The sequence below is a fragment of the Lactuca saligna genome, chromosome 2, assembly GCF_052625555.1.
Source record: "Lactuca saligna cultivar CGN05327 chromosome 2, ASM5262555v1, whole genome shotgun sequence".
Taxonomy (NCBI): Eukaryota; Viridiplantae; Streptophyta; class Magnoliopsida; order Asterales; family Asteraceae; genus Lactuca; species Lactuca saligna.
Window position 1 is genome coordinate 138194981 of NC_136418.1, and position 16240 is coordinate 138211220.

Sequence of the window (16240 nt, forward strand, 5' to 3'; positions counted from 1 at the left end):
CTCGACAAGTTGGTGCTACAACTCGTCGAGTAGGGTCGTGATGTGCCACGTGGATCAATGATCTACTCGACGAGTCCGAGAGCCGACTCGCCGAGTAGATGATATGAAGAGAAACCCTAAATCCTCGGGTTTGGGTCCTATTTAAGTTCACTTATAGCCTCATTTCGGATCATCAGTTGCTTGCCTTCACTGAGAGAAATCCTAATCTCCCTTTGATCTAATAGAGAGAGTGTGTGAGTTAATATTGAGTATTTTGGTGCATCTTTGGAAGATAAGAGAAGGATTTCAAGCAAGGAACAAGAGGAGGTTGTTAGATCTGTTGTTATTTATCCAAGAGCTTATGTAAAAGGTATAAAGTTTTTACCTTTCTCATTAGTTTGGGTAGATCTCATATTATTGGAGTTTAGGGCTTTTTTTCTGTCTAATATTGGGACTTTGAGTGTTTTATGCACATATAGAGATTTGGACATCAGATCTAGACTTTGTGAGGTCCCTAGAGTTCAAAGATCCCTGCTTTATGCAACCATAATTGAGCCTTGAGTGAAAAACCCTTAATAGAGCATGTTTTTGGCATTTGAAGCCCTAAGTGCCATGCATGAACGTAAAGCTTGTGGCTTTACGTGATAAGCAAGCCTTGAGAGCTTAGATCTAGAGTGTGAGAGGGTTTCCTACTAAGAAATCGTCTGTTTAAGTCATGGGTCTAAATGGACTCGTCAAGTTGATGAGCCGACTCAATGAGTTAGTTAGGGTTTTGTCCAAATGAGTTGGACATGCTATAGCTCGGTGAGTTAGGGGTTAACTTGACGAGCTGGACCTTCACGAAGACTTCTGAGGGACGAGTGGACTCAACGAGTCACATGAGTGCACTCGACGAGTCGGGTCAAACTTGGACTATTGACTGGAGTTTGACTTCTGTTGACTTTAGGGTTTAGTCAACATGAGTAATGGAGACCATGGAAGGGTAAAATGGTCTTTTACCCATTCCAAGAATTTAAGAGAATGAGAGAGAAACCTTTGGTGTATTGAGTATGAATAGATTATTAATTAGAAATGATTATCCTATGTATTAGGTGGAGGCTAGTTCGAGATTTCTAAGTATGAGACTTTTACTTGCTAGCTTACAAGGTGAGTCTTCTCACTATACTTACCATGAGTGGTATCTTCATGTGACTGAGATGTCTTATGTGCTTATCTATATATTGTGATACTCTGCTTTTTGTCCTTGTGGTTTATGCTTATTGCTATGAACTTATTGAGTTAGGGCCGGAGGATCCACCCAAGTTGTGGGACCGAAGGGTCTCCATTGGAACACATTGACCAGAGGGTCGTATTGAGTTAGCCTCGAGTGACTAATGTGATGTGTGTGGTATTTTGGGGAACTCGCTAAGCTTTGTGCTTATCGTGTGATGTGTTATGTGTTTCATGTACTTCTACGAATCACAGGAAGGCATCAGCTTGATTGTACACACATCAAAGATTAAGTTATGATTAAGAGGGTCCTGGAGTTTTGATATATGAATAGTTTTTGATATGAGATTTGATGATTTGACATTGTGACATTTTGTGATTTTATTATTGAGATAAATGTGTTTTTAATTTGAAATTTTTGGTTAGAAAATTTACATTGTTACATAAAAGTTTCATAGATTACACATAAAAGCTTAAAAAAAAAAAAAAAAACTTTTAGCTTTGATATCTCAACTTTGGGGAATTGTAACTTATTGAATATGGAACCAAAATTGATGAAATTATAACCTAAATTGAAGTAAAAACCTCTAAACTACATGTTGGAAAGATCTCATGTCAATCTGAAATCAAACAAATAAGTTATGTAATTTTGAAAAGTTTCACAGAGTACACATAAAAACTGAAAAGCTAAAAAGCTTTGATATTCTAATTTCAGGGGACTTTAACTCATTAAACACATAACCAAAAATGATGAAATTATTGCCTAATTTGAAGAAAAACTTTGAACTAAATGCTAAAAAGGATCTTATGTTAATCTGAATTAAGACAAATGAGTTATGAAATTTTTAAAAATTTCACAAAATATACGACAAAGCTAAAATGCTGAAAAGCAATAAAAAGGATGTGATTTCATGTACCGGTCCATAACTGAGAATCGGTGTATCGAACATCGATAAAAAACTGAAATCAGTTGAGTGTGATTTCATGTACTGAGAACCAAACCGATAATATAAAACCGTCTCGATCTAGGTATGGGTTTCGGTTGGGTGTGGATGCTCACCTATAGGCAATCCCAACTAAGTTGTTCAAGGTTTGCATGACAAAAATGGGAATAATGGACATAAGAGATTTGAGTTAGAGGAAATTGTTGAAAATAAACTCAAATAATGTGACTTTTGATAAAAGAAAATTTCAACTTGTTAGTCAACTATTCTTTCTATTAGGGTTTTTTTTTTTTTTTTTTTTTTTTGTGTGTGTGTGTGTGTATGTATGTGCAGTTTTATTAGGCTCATGTGACTTATGTTGTACTAGTTAATTATATACATTCCTATCATACTACATACTTAAACTATAGTGGTTATTTGAATGTTCAGAAAGTGTAGATATTAGAGTTAAGTATTTGAACAACTCAAACGATTTTACACAAAATAACAATATATAACAAACAAAGAAAGTGGTTTACATGATCAAAGTGATCAGCTACGTCCACAGACGAACACAAGAGATAGATTTTATTGATTACAGTCGAATGGCTTACATACAACATGTTACACAAATTCAAAAGGCATATATATATATATATATATATATATATATATATATATAGGGTTGGAGAATATGTAGCTGTTATGTACCTAATATTAGGTATATGACTATCAAAAACTACATAATTTTAACAAAATTCAATCAAATATCTCTACCATATTTCTTGTATCCACTATTAGAGCTTAGGTTAGGCTTTGTATATATTTTTATGGAGGTGTATAAGTTTGATTTAGTACGACAAACGGTGTATAAGAATATCTTACCAACTACATATAGTTCGGTCTTTTGAAATTTATTACAGAAAGTAGAGTGAAAGATTGAAATTATCCATTATAAACCCGATAAACATCTTCCCATAAAGAATTAAAAAAAACAATTCAAGTATACATAAGGTTGGTGTCGGAGGAAGTTATGAAGCTTCAACTAGAGGTCTAATAAAAAACACATTTGAAATACATAGATGTTTGGGATGAACTCTAAAATAAAAAATAATATGAGTTCAAAAGCAACAAGAATAAGTTAAGCGTAAAAGAAAATTGTGTCTTTTTAATCAAAATGAAGTCAATTTAGATTATTTTATACCTAATATTATATATACGACAACCACATATTCATTTTTCTTATATATATATATATATATATATATATATATATATATATATATATATATATATATATATATATATATATATGAGCTTAGAGAATATGTGGCTATTGTGTACCTAAGCTTATATATAGAACCCTCCAAACAATCTATTTCTGATCTATTTATATCCAAAACAGTCATGATATCTTATTTACTATTCTTATTTAATCATGTGACTTACTAAATCGATCAAATTTATGTTCTTTTTTTTATTGTGTCTAATAACTTAAAGCATTAAAACTTAACCATTTAATCAACCCTGGTAGATTCTAAATGAAAACTAATTAAAAAAAATACCATAACTCAATCAAGTTTTTCACAAAATCATTGGATATAGTCTTTCAATTGAAAGACAAAACGCTTGAGTTATATTTGTTAAAAAACATTGTTTTCTCTATAAACTTCAATAATTATTTGTAATAAAAATATATATCATTATCTTTTTCATTCTATAATTGAACTTAATTCAAGGGTATTCTATTAAAACAAAACTAAGAGAAAATGAAATTGGATTTGATTTGTTTAAAACTACGTTGTTTAAAAGGTTTTATACTTAAGTTTAGGTATATAACAACCACATATATATATATATATATATATATATATATATATATATATATATATATATATACCATTGTGGATGCTTTTATAGTCGCACGGCTGACCTATCATTGGCTTGGATGGAGTGACAGTTATATATATATATATATATAACTGTCACTCCATCCAAGCCAATGATAGGTCAGTCGTGCGACTATAAGAGCATCTACAATGGTGAGTTCAATGAGAGAGTTGTATGATGTGACAAATCTAGTTGTCATTCAATGGATGAAACTCTACCATAGTGAGATACCACCTTGGCATTCAATGAATTTGAAGTTCAATGGCCATTGAACTCTTCAATGGAAAAAATGAAAGTTTTTAATCTTAAATACATACTATAAATTAGTTTTTGTAACTTTCTATTAAACTTTGTAAAGTTAAATGCATTGTAGGAAAAAATTGATTGAGTTGTATAAAATGTAGAAAAATAATGTGGCTGCCCTAAGGTCAAATAATGTGGCTGCCCTAAGGTCAAATAATCATCAATCAATCATACTCCACAACTGATAACGGCTATAAGGTCAAATGATGATCAATCTATAGACTCCACAACTCAACAAGATGCCAAAAAGAAAGCTGGTAGCCTTTTCAAAGTAATTCTGTGTTCCATGTTTTTCCTCTCCCTTGAAATCATTGTGTTGAAATATAGCCATTTTTAATATCTTTGGGCTCCGGATTGATCAGTAATTTACAATTCAATCGGTACTTTACAATACCAATACAATATTCTAAGATAACATCATGCTTACCCTCAGCTAAATCTGTACCCACTTATCATGCTATTTGCTATGGCAAAATCTAAAAAATGCCCAGAACAAAGCATTACAAATTTGATTGAAAGGATGGAAAACAAGCGACAAGATACCCTTTCTTGACGGATTACTTCCTCGCAAAAGGCAGCTTCACAACGACTACAACGATGGATGAGTTTCATCATTACGAGCTGTTTAATGACGAATCTCTCCTACTAATTTTATTGCTATAAATCGATTCATCATCTGCGTTCATCCCACTTGAACTTCCCTCAAAATGTTTTCTCTTGGAATGTGTTGTCACTGTCTCTTTTCTTTCATCAACAAATGAAATGAACGTCTGAAGGCGTCCAGATTTAAGACTTCTCCCAGTCGACTCCGAAAGAGTTGGATAGTGTTTGATAAATTGGTAGATTATTTGTGCAAAGTATATGATAAGAGCAAGCAAACAAACTATTCCACATATAATGAAGAGGCCTTTAAAGCTCGTTAGTTCCAGCTGCTCTACTTCAAACTTTGTTCCCTGTGAGCTGCATGCACTTCTCATCAACCACTTGTCATGAATCCTTTGTAGTTCACCGTTTTCTGATAGTTCTAGAATAGCCGTCGACATATCTGCTGCTAGAGGAGAGTCTCGTGGAAAGGCCTGTGATAAAACATATGATTTTATAACTCAAACTTTTACTAGTGAAAAGAGAAGTATGACTTCCAACTTACGAATCCCCATCCAGTTTTGGTAAACTCTTGACCAACGATGCTGAATTCACAACGGGTTGAAAGGAAGAGTTCGATGTATGAGCGTTGATCAACTATGGCAGCAACACCACCGTTGTGGGGACCATCGATTAGGGCTTTTTCATATTCTTCAGGCAATGAAAAAGGAATCAGCCGAGAAGCTTGAATACCAAGTTCGCCTACAAGATAATCATTCACAAACGTATTCTCTTGGTACCCAATGGGCTCTCTGCTTTGTATTAAGCTTTCGATTCCTGTAATAGGCGTGGAAAGCTTCTGAACTGTTAATATTGAGGTCAAACTAGCTGTATAACTCGAGTTTATTATGAGAACAACAAATAACCATAAGAGTACAACCATACGACCAAGAGTGCTGAGCGTGTTTTCTCCTGTATAAACAATAACCGAGTAAGATTATATATTATATGACATCTTGTTTGGTTTTGGAAACATGAAGGGACACTTACTGTGGGAGGAAAACAGCGTTGAAAAGCTAAACCTGAAAAAGGAACAAAATCCATCTGTTTAGATCCCGATTCTACATAAAAATAGTAAGTTTTTGTAAGATACTACAGAAAGACACATATACCATAGAACTGTGACAAACTGTTTTCTTGGAGGACCACGAAATTCGTCGTTTACACGATGTTCTAGAATCCATACAACAGCTCCCACAACTAAGAAAAAGATTCCTGAAACAGTCCACATTAAAGGAGAGAATGGTCTAAGAAAAGCCCATGTACTAGAGCTTGATCTCCTAATGGGCACCACTACAACAAGCCCAGATTCGATAAATGGTTGTGTAAAATCTGCTAGTCGTGTCCGATTAGTAGTGATAACTATGTCGCCCACCACAGCATCATAAACCTGTATTGAATTTCAAAAACTTTAGCAAGAAAGTATAGTAAGAATCGATCATGTGGGGTTATATTGCTTTGAGTCTATTTATTTAATGATCGGAAGAAATTGGGAAGAAATACTCACACCATCGTGTATCAAGTTCACAAGCTTGGTGTTACTTGGGTTCCTGACTCCATCTCCATATGATAGAAACTTATATGGCAAAGCATACGGAAGTAACTTTGTAGCAGATGTAAACACATCAATGCAGTATCCTTTGAATGAATCACTGTGTCTTGCTTCTCCTACAAATTCCTGAAAACTTACACGATGTGGAACACCGATCTTCATCTGCTTTCCGTTATCTGGGAAAACCCATCCACGTGGTTTTTGAACTGTTAAACCGGGCCAAATCACTGCGTGTAATAGCTCAGAAGAACTTGATTGATGACCAGATGGCTTTGTGTTGACTTTATCTGGACGAATAGTTGACAAACCCGAAGAATTTGACCAATACCCGATCCTCCTAACACCAGTGCCAACCACATTAATAACTTCGAATGCAGGAAAAGCAAGGTTTCTATCAGAAGTAAACTCGATAAGTCCTGTTAATCCTTCCATTTTGACATCTAAGATGTCATGAAGCAGCAAATCCCCTTCATTGAAGACACTCAAAGAACCATAATTCAAGATTTCTCCTCGTAACCCTTGTAATTTTGGATCTTTTGAAAATGAAATGTTTCCACCTTTATCAAAGAAAGTGTCAAGCGCACGAGCAAGCAGCCAAACGGTGTCGTATGCATATAAACAGTAAGTATTCAAACCAAACGTTGTCAAGTTTTTCCACTCAGAAGCAAACTTTCTTGTAAGGTTTGAATCTTTTGTGTACGCTTTTAATGTGATAAACCCTTGCATAACATCAATTGTCTTGAGCGATAGTGAGGTGGAAGTGTCTATGACTGTTGAGAGCCAATTAGTAGCGATCCAAACATACCCACTATCCAACATACCAAGGTGTTTAGCCACTTCAAGTATATCCAATCCCCTATCTGCATACGTGTGGACAACAAGAATTCTTGACTCCATTAAAGCAACTTTAACCAACACATCGCTTATGTCTGTTCTTGTTGCTAGTGGCTTAATAGGTGCTTTATGGGAGATCTGAGATCCTCTCGATGCTAATTGATCTCCTAATGATATTATTCCATTTCTTCCATGATCATCATCTATGTAAATTGCTGTTACTTTTTTCCATTCATAGTACTTGATTATGTCTGCTATGGCATCCATTTCATAAAGATCACTGTGAGTTGTGCGCACAAAGAAAGGATACTGAAGGGAATTCAATGTAGGATCAGTGGCTGTGTAAGATAATAGAGGAACTTGGAGCTCACTTGCCACTTGTGATATCATATGAGCTATGACTGAACTTTGGGGGCCTATTAAAGCCACAGTTTCTGTCTCCATCACTTGTAAAGCTGTTATCAGAAACCAATTAAATTATATATAAGTTAACATTTGTATTTGATGAAACTGGTTTTTGACTTCTATTTATACTAGAAAAGATTAAAAAAAAAAAAAAAGAATTAGTGACGGAATTCGGTCGCTGAAAATAATTTAAGATAGTAACTAAAATATGTCGCTAAAATTCGTCACTAATACTTGGTTTTCTGGTTGTAAAAAAACTAAGCAAGTGTTTAAAAGAGTTACTTACCCTCCATTATACTCAGAAATCCACTGTAATTCGCATCATGAAGAGTTAATCTCAGCTTGGTTCCATTAAGAATAGTGGGATCAGAATTCACATCTTCAATTGCAGCTTGTAAAGCGATTTTTGCCACTTTTCCAATGATTGAATCAAATGTCAAGATAGATGCAATATGTACGACATCTGGTCTTGTAGAAACATTGGTATTCTCAAGCCCTTCGGAGGACCATCCACCAAAATCAACGACCAATACAAGAAAAGCCCAAACTAGATTCTTAGGCATTTCTATTTCGTACACCCTGTTATGTAAAACAATTAACACAAGAGAATCTTACTTTCGGTACTTGAGATTGATCAAATAGCATGCATGGCTGTATAGTAGCTAATTCTGAGCAAGTATTTGGGTACAATGTTTACATGTTGATAGTTTAGAGAAAGTTCAAGTGACAAAAAGAACAAAATTGTCAAAAACCATTTATGCAGATTAACAAACATGTGTGCAACATCTTAGTGCTAAGAAGAAATTAATAACCCATCAACATATCGGTACGAAGTACCAACATACAAAAATAAGCCTCAGCCCACAACTCAATGGGCATATAAACGACATAAGAACATAAGTTTTTTAAATACAAGAAAACATATATCATACTATGAAATAATACATATACGTTTGTGTGTGTGTGTGTATATATATATATATATATATATATATATATATATATATATATATATATATATATATATATAGAGAGAGAGAGAGAGAGAGAGAGAGAGAGTACAGAGAAGAGAAGACTAATAAGAAGCCATCCACAGTGATCCAAAGAAGAGCAACGAACACGGAAGGAACTAAATGAGAGGAATTTGAAGCAGGAATTAGATTGGAGGGATCTGGTGCTGTAGTAGAAACAAAATTCGAAGAGGGTTTCATGTATGGTGTAGAAATTTTGTTGCTATTTTTGGTGATGACGATAATTATCACTTTCACTGGCATTATTGAAGCATTTATGGAAAATTGATGTCTTATTGGTTGGTTTCTTCTTCACGTGATCGACCTGTGAATGGTGTGAAGAAATTTCAATCTTTCTGGCGGTAATTGTCACTATTTACTTCATGAAACATGTGTCATATAGACGAATTGGAGCGAGTCATATCTGGTCTAGTTGGGTTATGCATCGGATTTTATATCTAGTTGGGTTGATACATCGGATTTTATATCCATATGAGGTATGAGTTTGAGAGTTTGATTCCTTTAAACTACTTTTTTGTGATGTTACATGTACGGAATTTTTCCCTATGAATTCCTACGGGGATGAGTTTGCTTGTAAGGGTATCTCGAACTCACCCCAAACTCCATTTTTTTTCCCTCATTCTCTTCTAAGTCTACCCTATTTTTATCTCCAATTTTGAAGATAATCAATAGTATTCTCTCATATTTGGGAGAATACTATTCATATCTTAAAAAATAGAGTTTGAAGTTTTTATTGCTAATTTTAATCTATCTTATTTTTATTTTATATATTTTTAGTTTATTTTTATCTATTAATTATAATTTAAATGAAATATTTAATATTTGTAATATCATGCTATATACTAATTTATATTAATTAATCATAAATATAGAGTTTAATATTTATTTATCGCATTCATATAACAAAAATTAAATATATATTAAAGATTTGAAACACGGCAACATAATTTATAAAATATAGTAATCAAATATGATTGTGATCTTGATATATTTATTATAAATATAATCTTATATATTTAATAATTATTTATAATAAAGTAATAATTAATTTAAATTTATTATATATAAACCTATTATTTATGATTATATAATTTGTAATATTTTTGTCATGAAAAAATATAATATATATTTGTTAAAATCTAATTAGTAGACCGGTGTATCTGATTATATATATATATATATATATATATATATATATATATATATATATATATATAAAGCTATAAAAATATAATATTCTAGGAATATACTTTTTAAAGTAAAAATATTATAGAAAATGAAGTAAGAATGAAGATAAAACACTATTTATCCTATTTTTTCTCCATTTATAGGAAAAAAATAGAGATAAGTTGAGATGGTCTAAGATAGCATTTGATATGTGAGACTATACGGGACAAGACAAAACAATGTCCCTTTTAATAGCATTTAGCATGGCTAGAACAAGAACAAGATTGACTATTAACTAAGTCAAATAAGATTATTTTATAAAAATTTAAAATTCCACCCAAAAGGATGGAACAAACTGGGACACATAACATTTGACAAAATTACCCTCCGCCCACATACTTTCTCGCATCTTCCTCCTTGATAATGATAAGGCCAATAACTTTTCCGTTTATCTCTTCCTCCTTTGTCATGCATGAAGTATTTTATTTCCAAAAAAATTTACAGTGGATTAGAATATATTTTTTGGCAACAAAAATAATAATAATTAAATAACAACTTAATATCAGATGATACTTTGGCGAGTTATTGTCACTATAGCCCAATAATATTCAATATAATTGTTTAAAAGGTCCCTAGTGATTTTTTTGCTCTTTAAAGGGTATGAACTTTGTTTTAACAGTTATATTGGGATCTTACCCATTTTAGGAGATATTTGTGCATTGTCATCTGCCAAGTAAGCTGGTGAGTCACCACTGAGTTGACTCAGTGAAACACTTATGCAAGGATTAACTAGGGGAATTTACTTCCAACTACTCACCAACCATCCTTAATGCCCAAGTAATCAATGGTGGGGGTGGGCCATTAAAATCTGAATAAACCCATGTGGAGTTTAATCAAACGAAACATAGAACTTCTTTACTACCTATGTGGGGTTTAATCAAATGAAACGTAGAACTTCTTTAACCAAACACACCTCCAACAAGAACCCAAAATCCTCCTCATGTAACTTCACCACCTTCCCCCAACTCCATAAATTCTCGTGGATGTCTCAAATACAATGACCCCCACTTCATATTTTGTGATTATGGCAAGAAGATTGCAAATAATCAAAACGAGATGTAGAGGTTAAAGGAGCAGCTTAGTCAGACTTTATCGTCTGTAGGGTCAATCATATCAGTCTACAGCACAAGCTAGATGACCATGATAAGATATTTCAAGTAGTTGATCTGGTAATGGGTGGAATAATGATGGCCTTACTCATGATGATGGTGGTCGTACTCGAGTTCGTTATGAAACTTTAACGAAGTATTAGTTGGGGGGGGGGGGGGTGGGGTGGAAGCTGATGAAGGATATATATATATATATATATATATATATATATATATATATATATATATATATATATATATATATAATTTTTTATGTTACGTTTTTTTTTCTTCTTTTTGTGGTACTTGTAGATGAATGAAAAAGATCTATGTTAATGACACAGGCATTTGCAATCCTAGTGGCAATGACCTAATGTTTAATGAAAAAGACGTAATGAAATCAGGCTTTTTGTATCAAAAAATTTTGTTGTTAATTGTTACATTTTGTTGACATCCAAACAAAGCCGTTAGAAGTGTATTGCAAATGGAGAAGATGGAAACAGTCTTGTGTTAGTGAACCCAACGTGGCTTGCATGGTGGGGGTATTTTTGTCTTTTTGTAACATCCCAAAAATCACAATGAATTTTATCTTTTCAAAAACAACCATAACCATAAATGTTTACAAAACCATTATTCAAAAGTGTAATTTAGTAATTAAAGTATCCTAAAATCCAAAGAACATAAAACTTAAGATGTGCACGATCACGCCTTCGCCTTACCACGATCATATGAAGTACCTAAAATAATAAACTGAAATTGTAAGTCAAAGCTTAGTAAGTTTCCCAAGGTACCAACACACAACCTATAACAACATATATTGGGTCTATAACTAGCAGGCTGGATTACCCCTGAGCCCATAGTATGAGTTTGGCTTGCCTTTCAGGCCCACAATTTATGTCTAGCTTGCTATCGGGGTTTGTTGGCTACTGCACGAAGCAGTACTACCTCAACCCAACCATACTATTTTGAAATATACATAACATATAACATATATCAAACAATAGATAAATATATAACCAGTCATCAGACAAATAGGCAGATCAACATATCACTACCGCATATTACATCCTATGTATCAGGATACCGATCTAACATATCACCATAACATATCAACATCCTGTATACCAGGATACATAATCTAGTGAGTCAGCATTGGTGCCTCCGACCCACAAGTACATTGAGGAAAACTCGCCTCTCAATCTGAACAAATATCTGAAGAGGTATCTGCTCTGAATCTCAGCTCTACCCATCACCTATTCATCAAATAGTAACCAATCTCAATTACAACTCAAAATACCCAAAATACCCTTAGGTCAAACTTGGTCAAAGTCAACGTTAATTCAAACTTAGCCGCTAGTCACATTGTAACCTCTAGCGGTCACATCGTGACCTGGTGATTACAAAATAGTCGAGGAACCCCCATCCTCACATCGTGACACTCCCCGTGCTCACGTCATGAGAACGCTCTAATCATAAGTTCTTAATGGAACTCTTGATCCATTTTTTTTCAAGCAACCTATCCCCTATAGAGTCTTATTTACTCCATAACATCATAAAAAATGTAGCTTTTTGAACATGCATATCCCAAACATTAGTTAGGGAACAAAAAGGGAAAATGACACCAAAGCTCATGAAAAAGTCATAAAACTCAACCATCTTCCAAATCTAGCTTCTATACTACTTAAGGGATTGAAGATCCATTAAGTTGGCAACTTTATGGATTTCAACCACTACATCATCTTGAATATGAAGGCTTAAGCACATATATATATATATATATATATATATATATATATATATATATATATATATATATATATATGCTAATGGAATCACAAAGCAATGAAATTGAAACTCACAAAAGGTCCAAATGACATGTCAATGCTTGGTGGTGAGACTTGAATGCAAAAATGATGGACTATATGCTCTTCATCTTCTTCTCCATGGCTAAAATCTCCACAAATGAGCTCCAAGATCAAACATGGATGTTGGGGTTTCAAATGGGAGTGCAAGGAGGTGATGGAGGGTGAGTGTGGGCTAACTATAACATCCCAAGTTCGGAACAACAAGTGAAGGGCGCTAAGTGTAATTTCGAAGAAGGGACTTGACGAGTAGGTACGCTTACTTGCCGATCCGGAAGGGGTTTGGGTCGCGAATTAAGTGACCAACTCGCCGACTCGGAAACTGGACTCGACGAGTTGGTGTTGGAATGAGAACAACCCTAAACTTAGGGTTTGCACCCTATTTAAAGGACTTTATGTCCTTCTCCCAGCCTCTTATTCCCCCCAAAGAGTTTCAGAAAACCCTAATTTTGTGTGAGGCTTCATTATTGAGGAGATTGGAGCTTGGAAAAGGAAATTGGTGGGAAAGAGCTTGAGGAATTAAAGGCTTGCTGCAAAGGAGTGGTGTAGATCCGGGATATACTTCAGTTGGAGCTTATATTGGAGGTAATAATATGTTGCTTGGGTTCTTTTGCATATAGATCTTTTATCATTAAAAATTTTGGGGCATTCTTGGTATGATTAAGAGCTACTTCGAGTTAGAGGCTTAGATCTGAGGTTGCCACTTCAGATCTAGGCTTGTGATGGTCCATAATGTCATAAAGTTTTAGTCTTTGAGTTATTGGTGAAGCCCCTTTGACCAAAACCAAGCCATGGTGTGTTTTGGGCCTAAATCTCCATGGTTTCACGTAAAGTTTGCAACTTTACGTGAGGGTTAGATTGTAGAAGGGTGGATCTATGGATTTGAGCCTCTGCATGGCTCGAATAGCTTCTGAATGGGTTGAGAAATGGAGAGACTCAGCGAGTCACATGGGTGTACTCGACGAGTTGTATGAAAATAAGCATGAACTCGGTGAGTGGAAGCACAACTCGGCGAGTCTGTTGAAAATTGCCTTGGACTCGGCGAGTCTGTTCTTGGACTCGACGAGTCTAGTCGCAGAACCCAACCTCTTTTGGTTAAAGCCTTGGATTAAGTGAGTCGGTTGGCGACTCAGTGAGTCGGACAGGATGGGACTCAGAGATCGTTGGACTCGGCGAGTCTTGGGGCGACTCAGCGAGTTAAGTTGTGTAATGAGATTTTTTTGGGTTTGGGAAATCGGCGAGTCGACGGGGTGACTCGGCGAGTAGAGTCAACCAGGAAGGTTGACTTTGACTGAGGACTTTGACCTTGACCAAGAGTTGACCAGTCTGACTTCCAAGGGTAATTTGGTAATTCTGGTATTTATGGAATTGGTTCTCTGGTAGTGTTTTAAGGTGAAGTTCGTGTCGGTGGTCGGAGTAGGTTGGTATTATCTTTTCAGTCGGCAATTGCAGGTGAGTTATCCTCACTATATCGACAAGGTCTGCGGCACCAAGGCCGGCCCTTTATCGGATGGAAATCCGGGTATTGTTTGTTATGTTATTGCTTTGTTAGATTTGCATCCTGGTATTTAGGATGGTGTTATGTTAGTGTATTGGTTAAGGTCGGTACCCGGTACATAGGGTAATGTTATGCTAGTGACCGGTTAGGTTGGAATCCTGGTTAGGATGTTGATATGCTATGAGATCTGATAGATTGTTGTATGGTTATGGATTTGTTATGTGATTAATTGTTTTATGTGCACATGATTATTTGACGGGGGTTTGGGTTGAGGCGGGTCCTGCTTTGTGCTGTAGGCCAAGATACCCAAGGAGGACTGGATATTCCGAAGGCCCAGCGAGCGGTCCAAATAGGCTGAGGGCCCCAAGAGGGCGGACCAGACGTGTTGAGGCTCGGAGAGTAGACCAGGCCGACTGAAGGCCCGGTGTGGGCGGACTAGTCATACTGTAGACTCAGAGAGTTGACTAGGTGGATTAAAGGCCCGGTGCAGGCGGACCAATCACATTGTAGACTCGATATACATGGCTAGACTCGGAGGGTGGACCAGGTGGACTGAAGGCCCGGTGCGGCGGACCAGACCCACAGTAGACCCGATGTGCATGACTGTTCTATTTGTGCTATGTTATGAGTATGTTTATGTGTGGTTGGTATTTTGGGGGTAACTCACTAAGCTTCCGAGCTTACAGTTCAGTGTTTTTTTAGGTACTTTAGGAGATCGTGGCAAGGCGAAGGCGTGATCGTACCACTCCTCATGTTTTATGATTTATGCGATATGGTTCTGGGGGATACTCTAATGTTTAAACTATTTTGAAAACAAGATGTATGAACTTAATGGTTTTTGAATGAATTAAAATGTTTTAATTTGGCTTAAATTTTACAGTCGTTACACTAACCCTAGCCCTCACTTCCTTTAAATACATAAATAAAACCCCCAAAATTAGGGTTTCCTCCCAGGAAGTTCTCACGTTGTGAGCCAATATATGCTTCTGTCGTGAGCCCCAAAAGTGGTGCATGTTCTCATTAATCTCCTCATAATGTGATATACATACCTCATGTCGTGAGTAGGGTTTTATCCTTTAAACTTTTAAAATTAATAATTGGTTAACTGAATTGAATGTTACAATTTTCCCCCACTTGAATTAGACTTCCTCCTAGAAGTCCACTGCTGTGAACAACTCACGATAATGCTCCCGTATCTCTGAATCGGGTTCCCACATCCATTCAGAACATTTCCGATGTTGCCACTGAACCTTAACCAAAGACACAACCTTTTTGTACAAGGCCTTTGTGTTCTGATCCAAAATCACCACTAGTCTCTCAATATAGTTTAGGCGATCATCAACCTGAATATCATCCATAGGAACAACCGCTAAACTATCAACCACATACATACGAAGCTGAGACACATGGAAGGTGTTGTGAATTTCACTGAGCTCCTCATGAAATTCAAATTTGTTAGCCGCCTTAATAACCTTGGCGATCACTCGAAATGGACCAATATACCAACGCCTGAACTTGCCCCTCTTCCTGAACCGTATTACACCCTTGCAGAGTGATACCTTTAATAAAACCATGTCATCGACCTGGAACTCCAACTCAGATCAACGCTTGTCGGCATAACTTTTCTACCGATTATGACCTGTCTTCAACCTCTGTCTGATTTGCAAAATAAGCTCTATCATATGAAGGATTACTTTAGTCCTTCCTATGAATCTATGACCAATATATTCCCAAAAAATAGGATACAACACTTCTGCTCATAGAGGAGCTCAAAAGGCGGCACACCGATACTGGAGT

The 16240-nt window shown here is 35.5% G+C and overlaps 2 protein-coding genes across 2 annotated transcripts; both read right to left on the minus strand.

Annotated features, from left to right (window-relative positions):
* Positions 1-4615: 4615 nt before the first annotated feature.
* LOC145031770 (glutamate receptor 3.6-like) lies at positions 4616-9026 on the minus strand. Its single transcript, XM_078980393.1, has 7 exons — positions 8800-9026; positions 8024-8316; positions 6454-7787; positions 6059-6336; positions 5937-5968; positions 5452-5858; positions 4616-5380 (listed from the first exon to the last, which is right to left on the minus strand). The coding sequence occupies exons 1-7, from the start codon at positions 9009-9011 to the stop codon at positions 4919-4921; spliced, it is 3018 nt and encodes a 1005-aa protein (XP_078836519.1). The 5' UTR covers positions 9012-9026; the 3' UTR covers positions 4616-4918.
* Positions 9027-15594: 6568 nt separating this feature from the next.
* Positions 15595-16017, minus strand: LOC145030140 (uncharacterized). Its single transcript, XM_078978555.1, has one exon. The coding sequence runs from the start codon at positions 16015-16017 to the stop codon at positions 15595-15597; it is 423 nt and encodes a 140-aa protein (XP_078834681.1).
* Between the last annotated feature and the right edge of the window lie 223 nt (positions 16018-16240).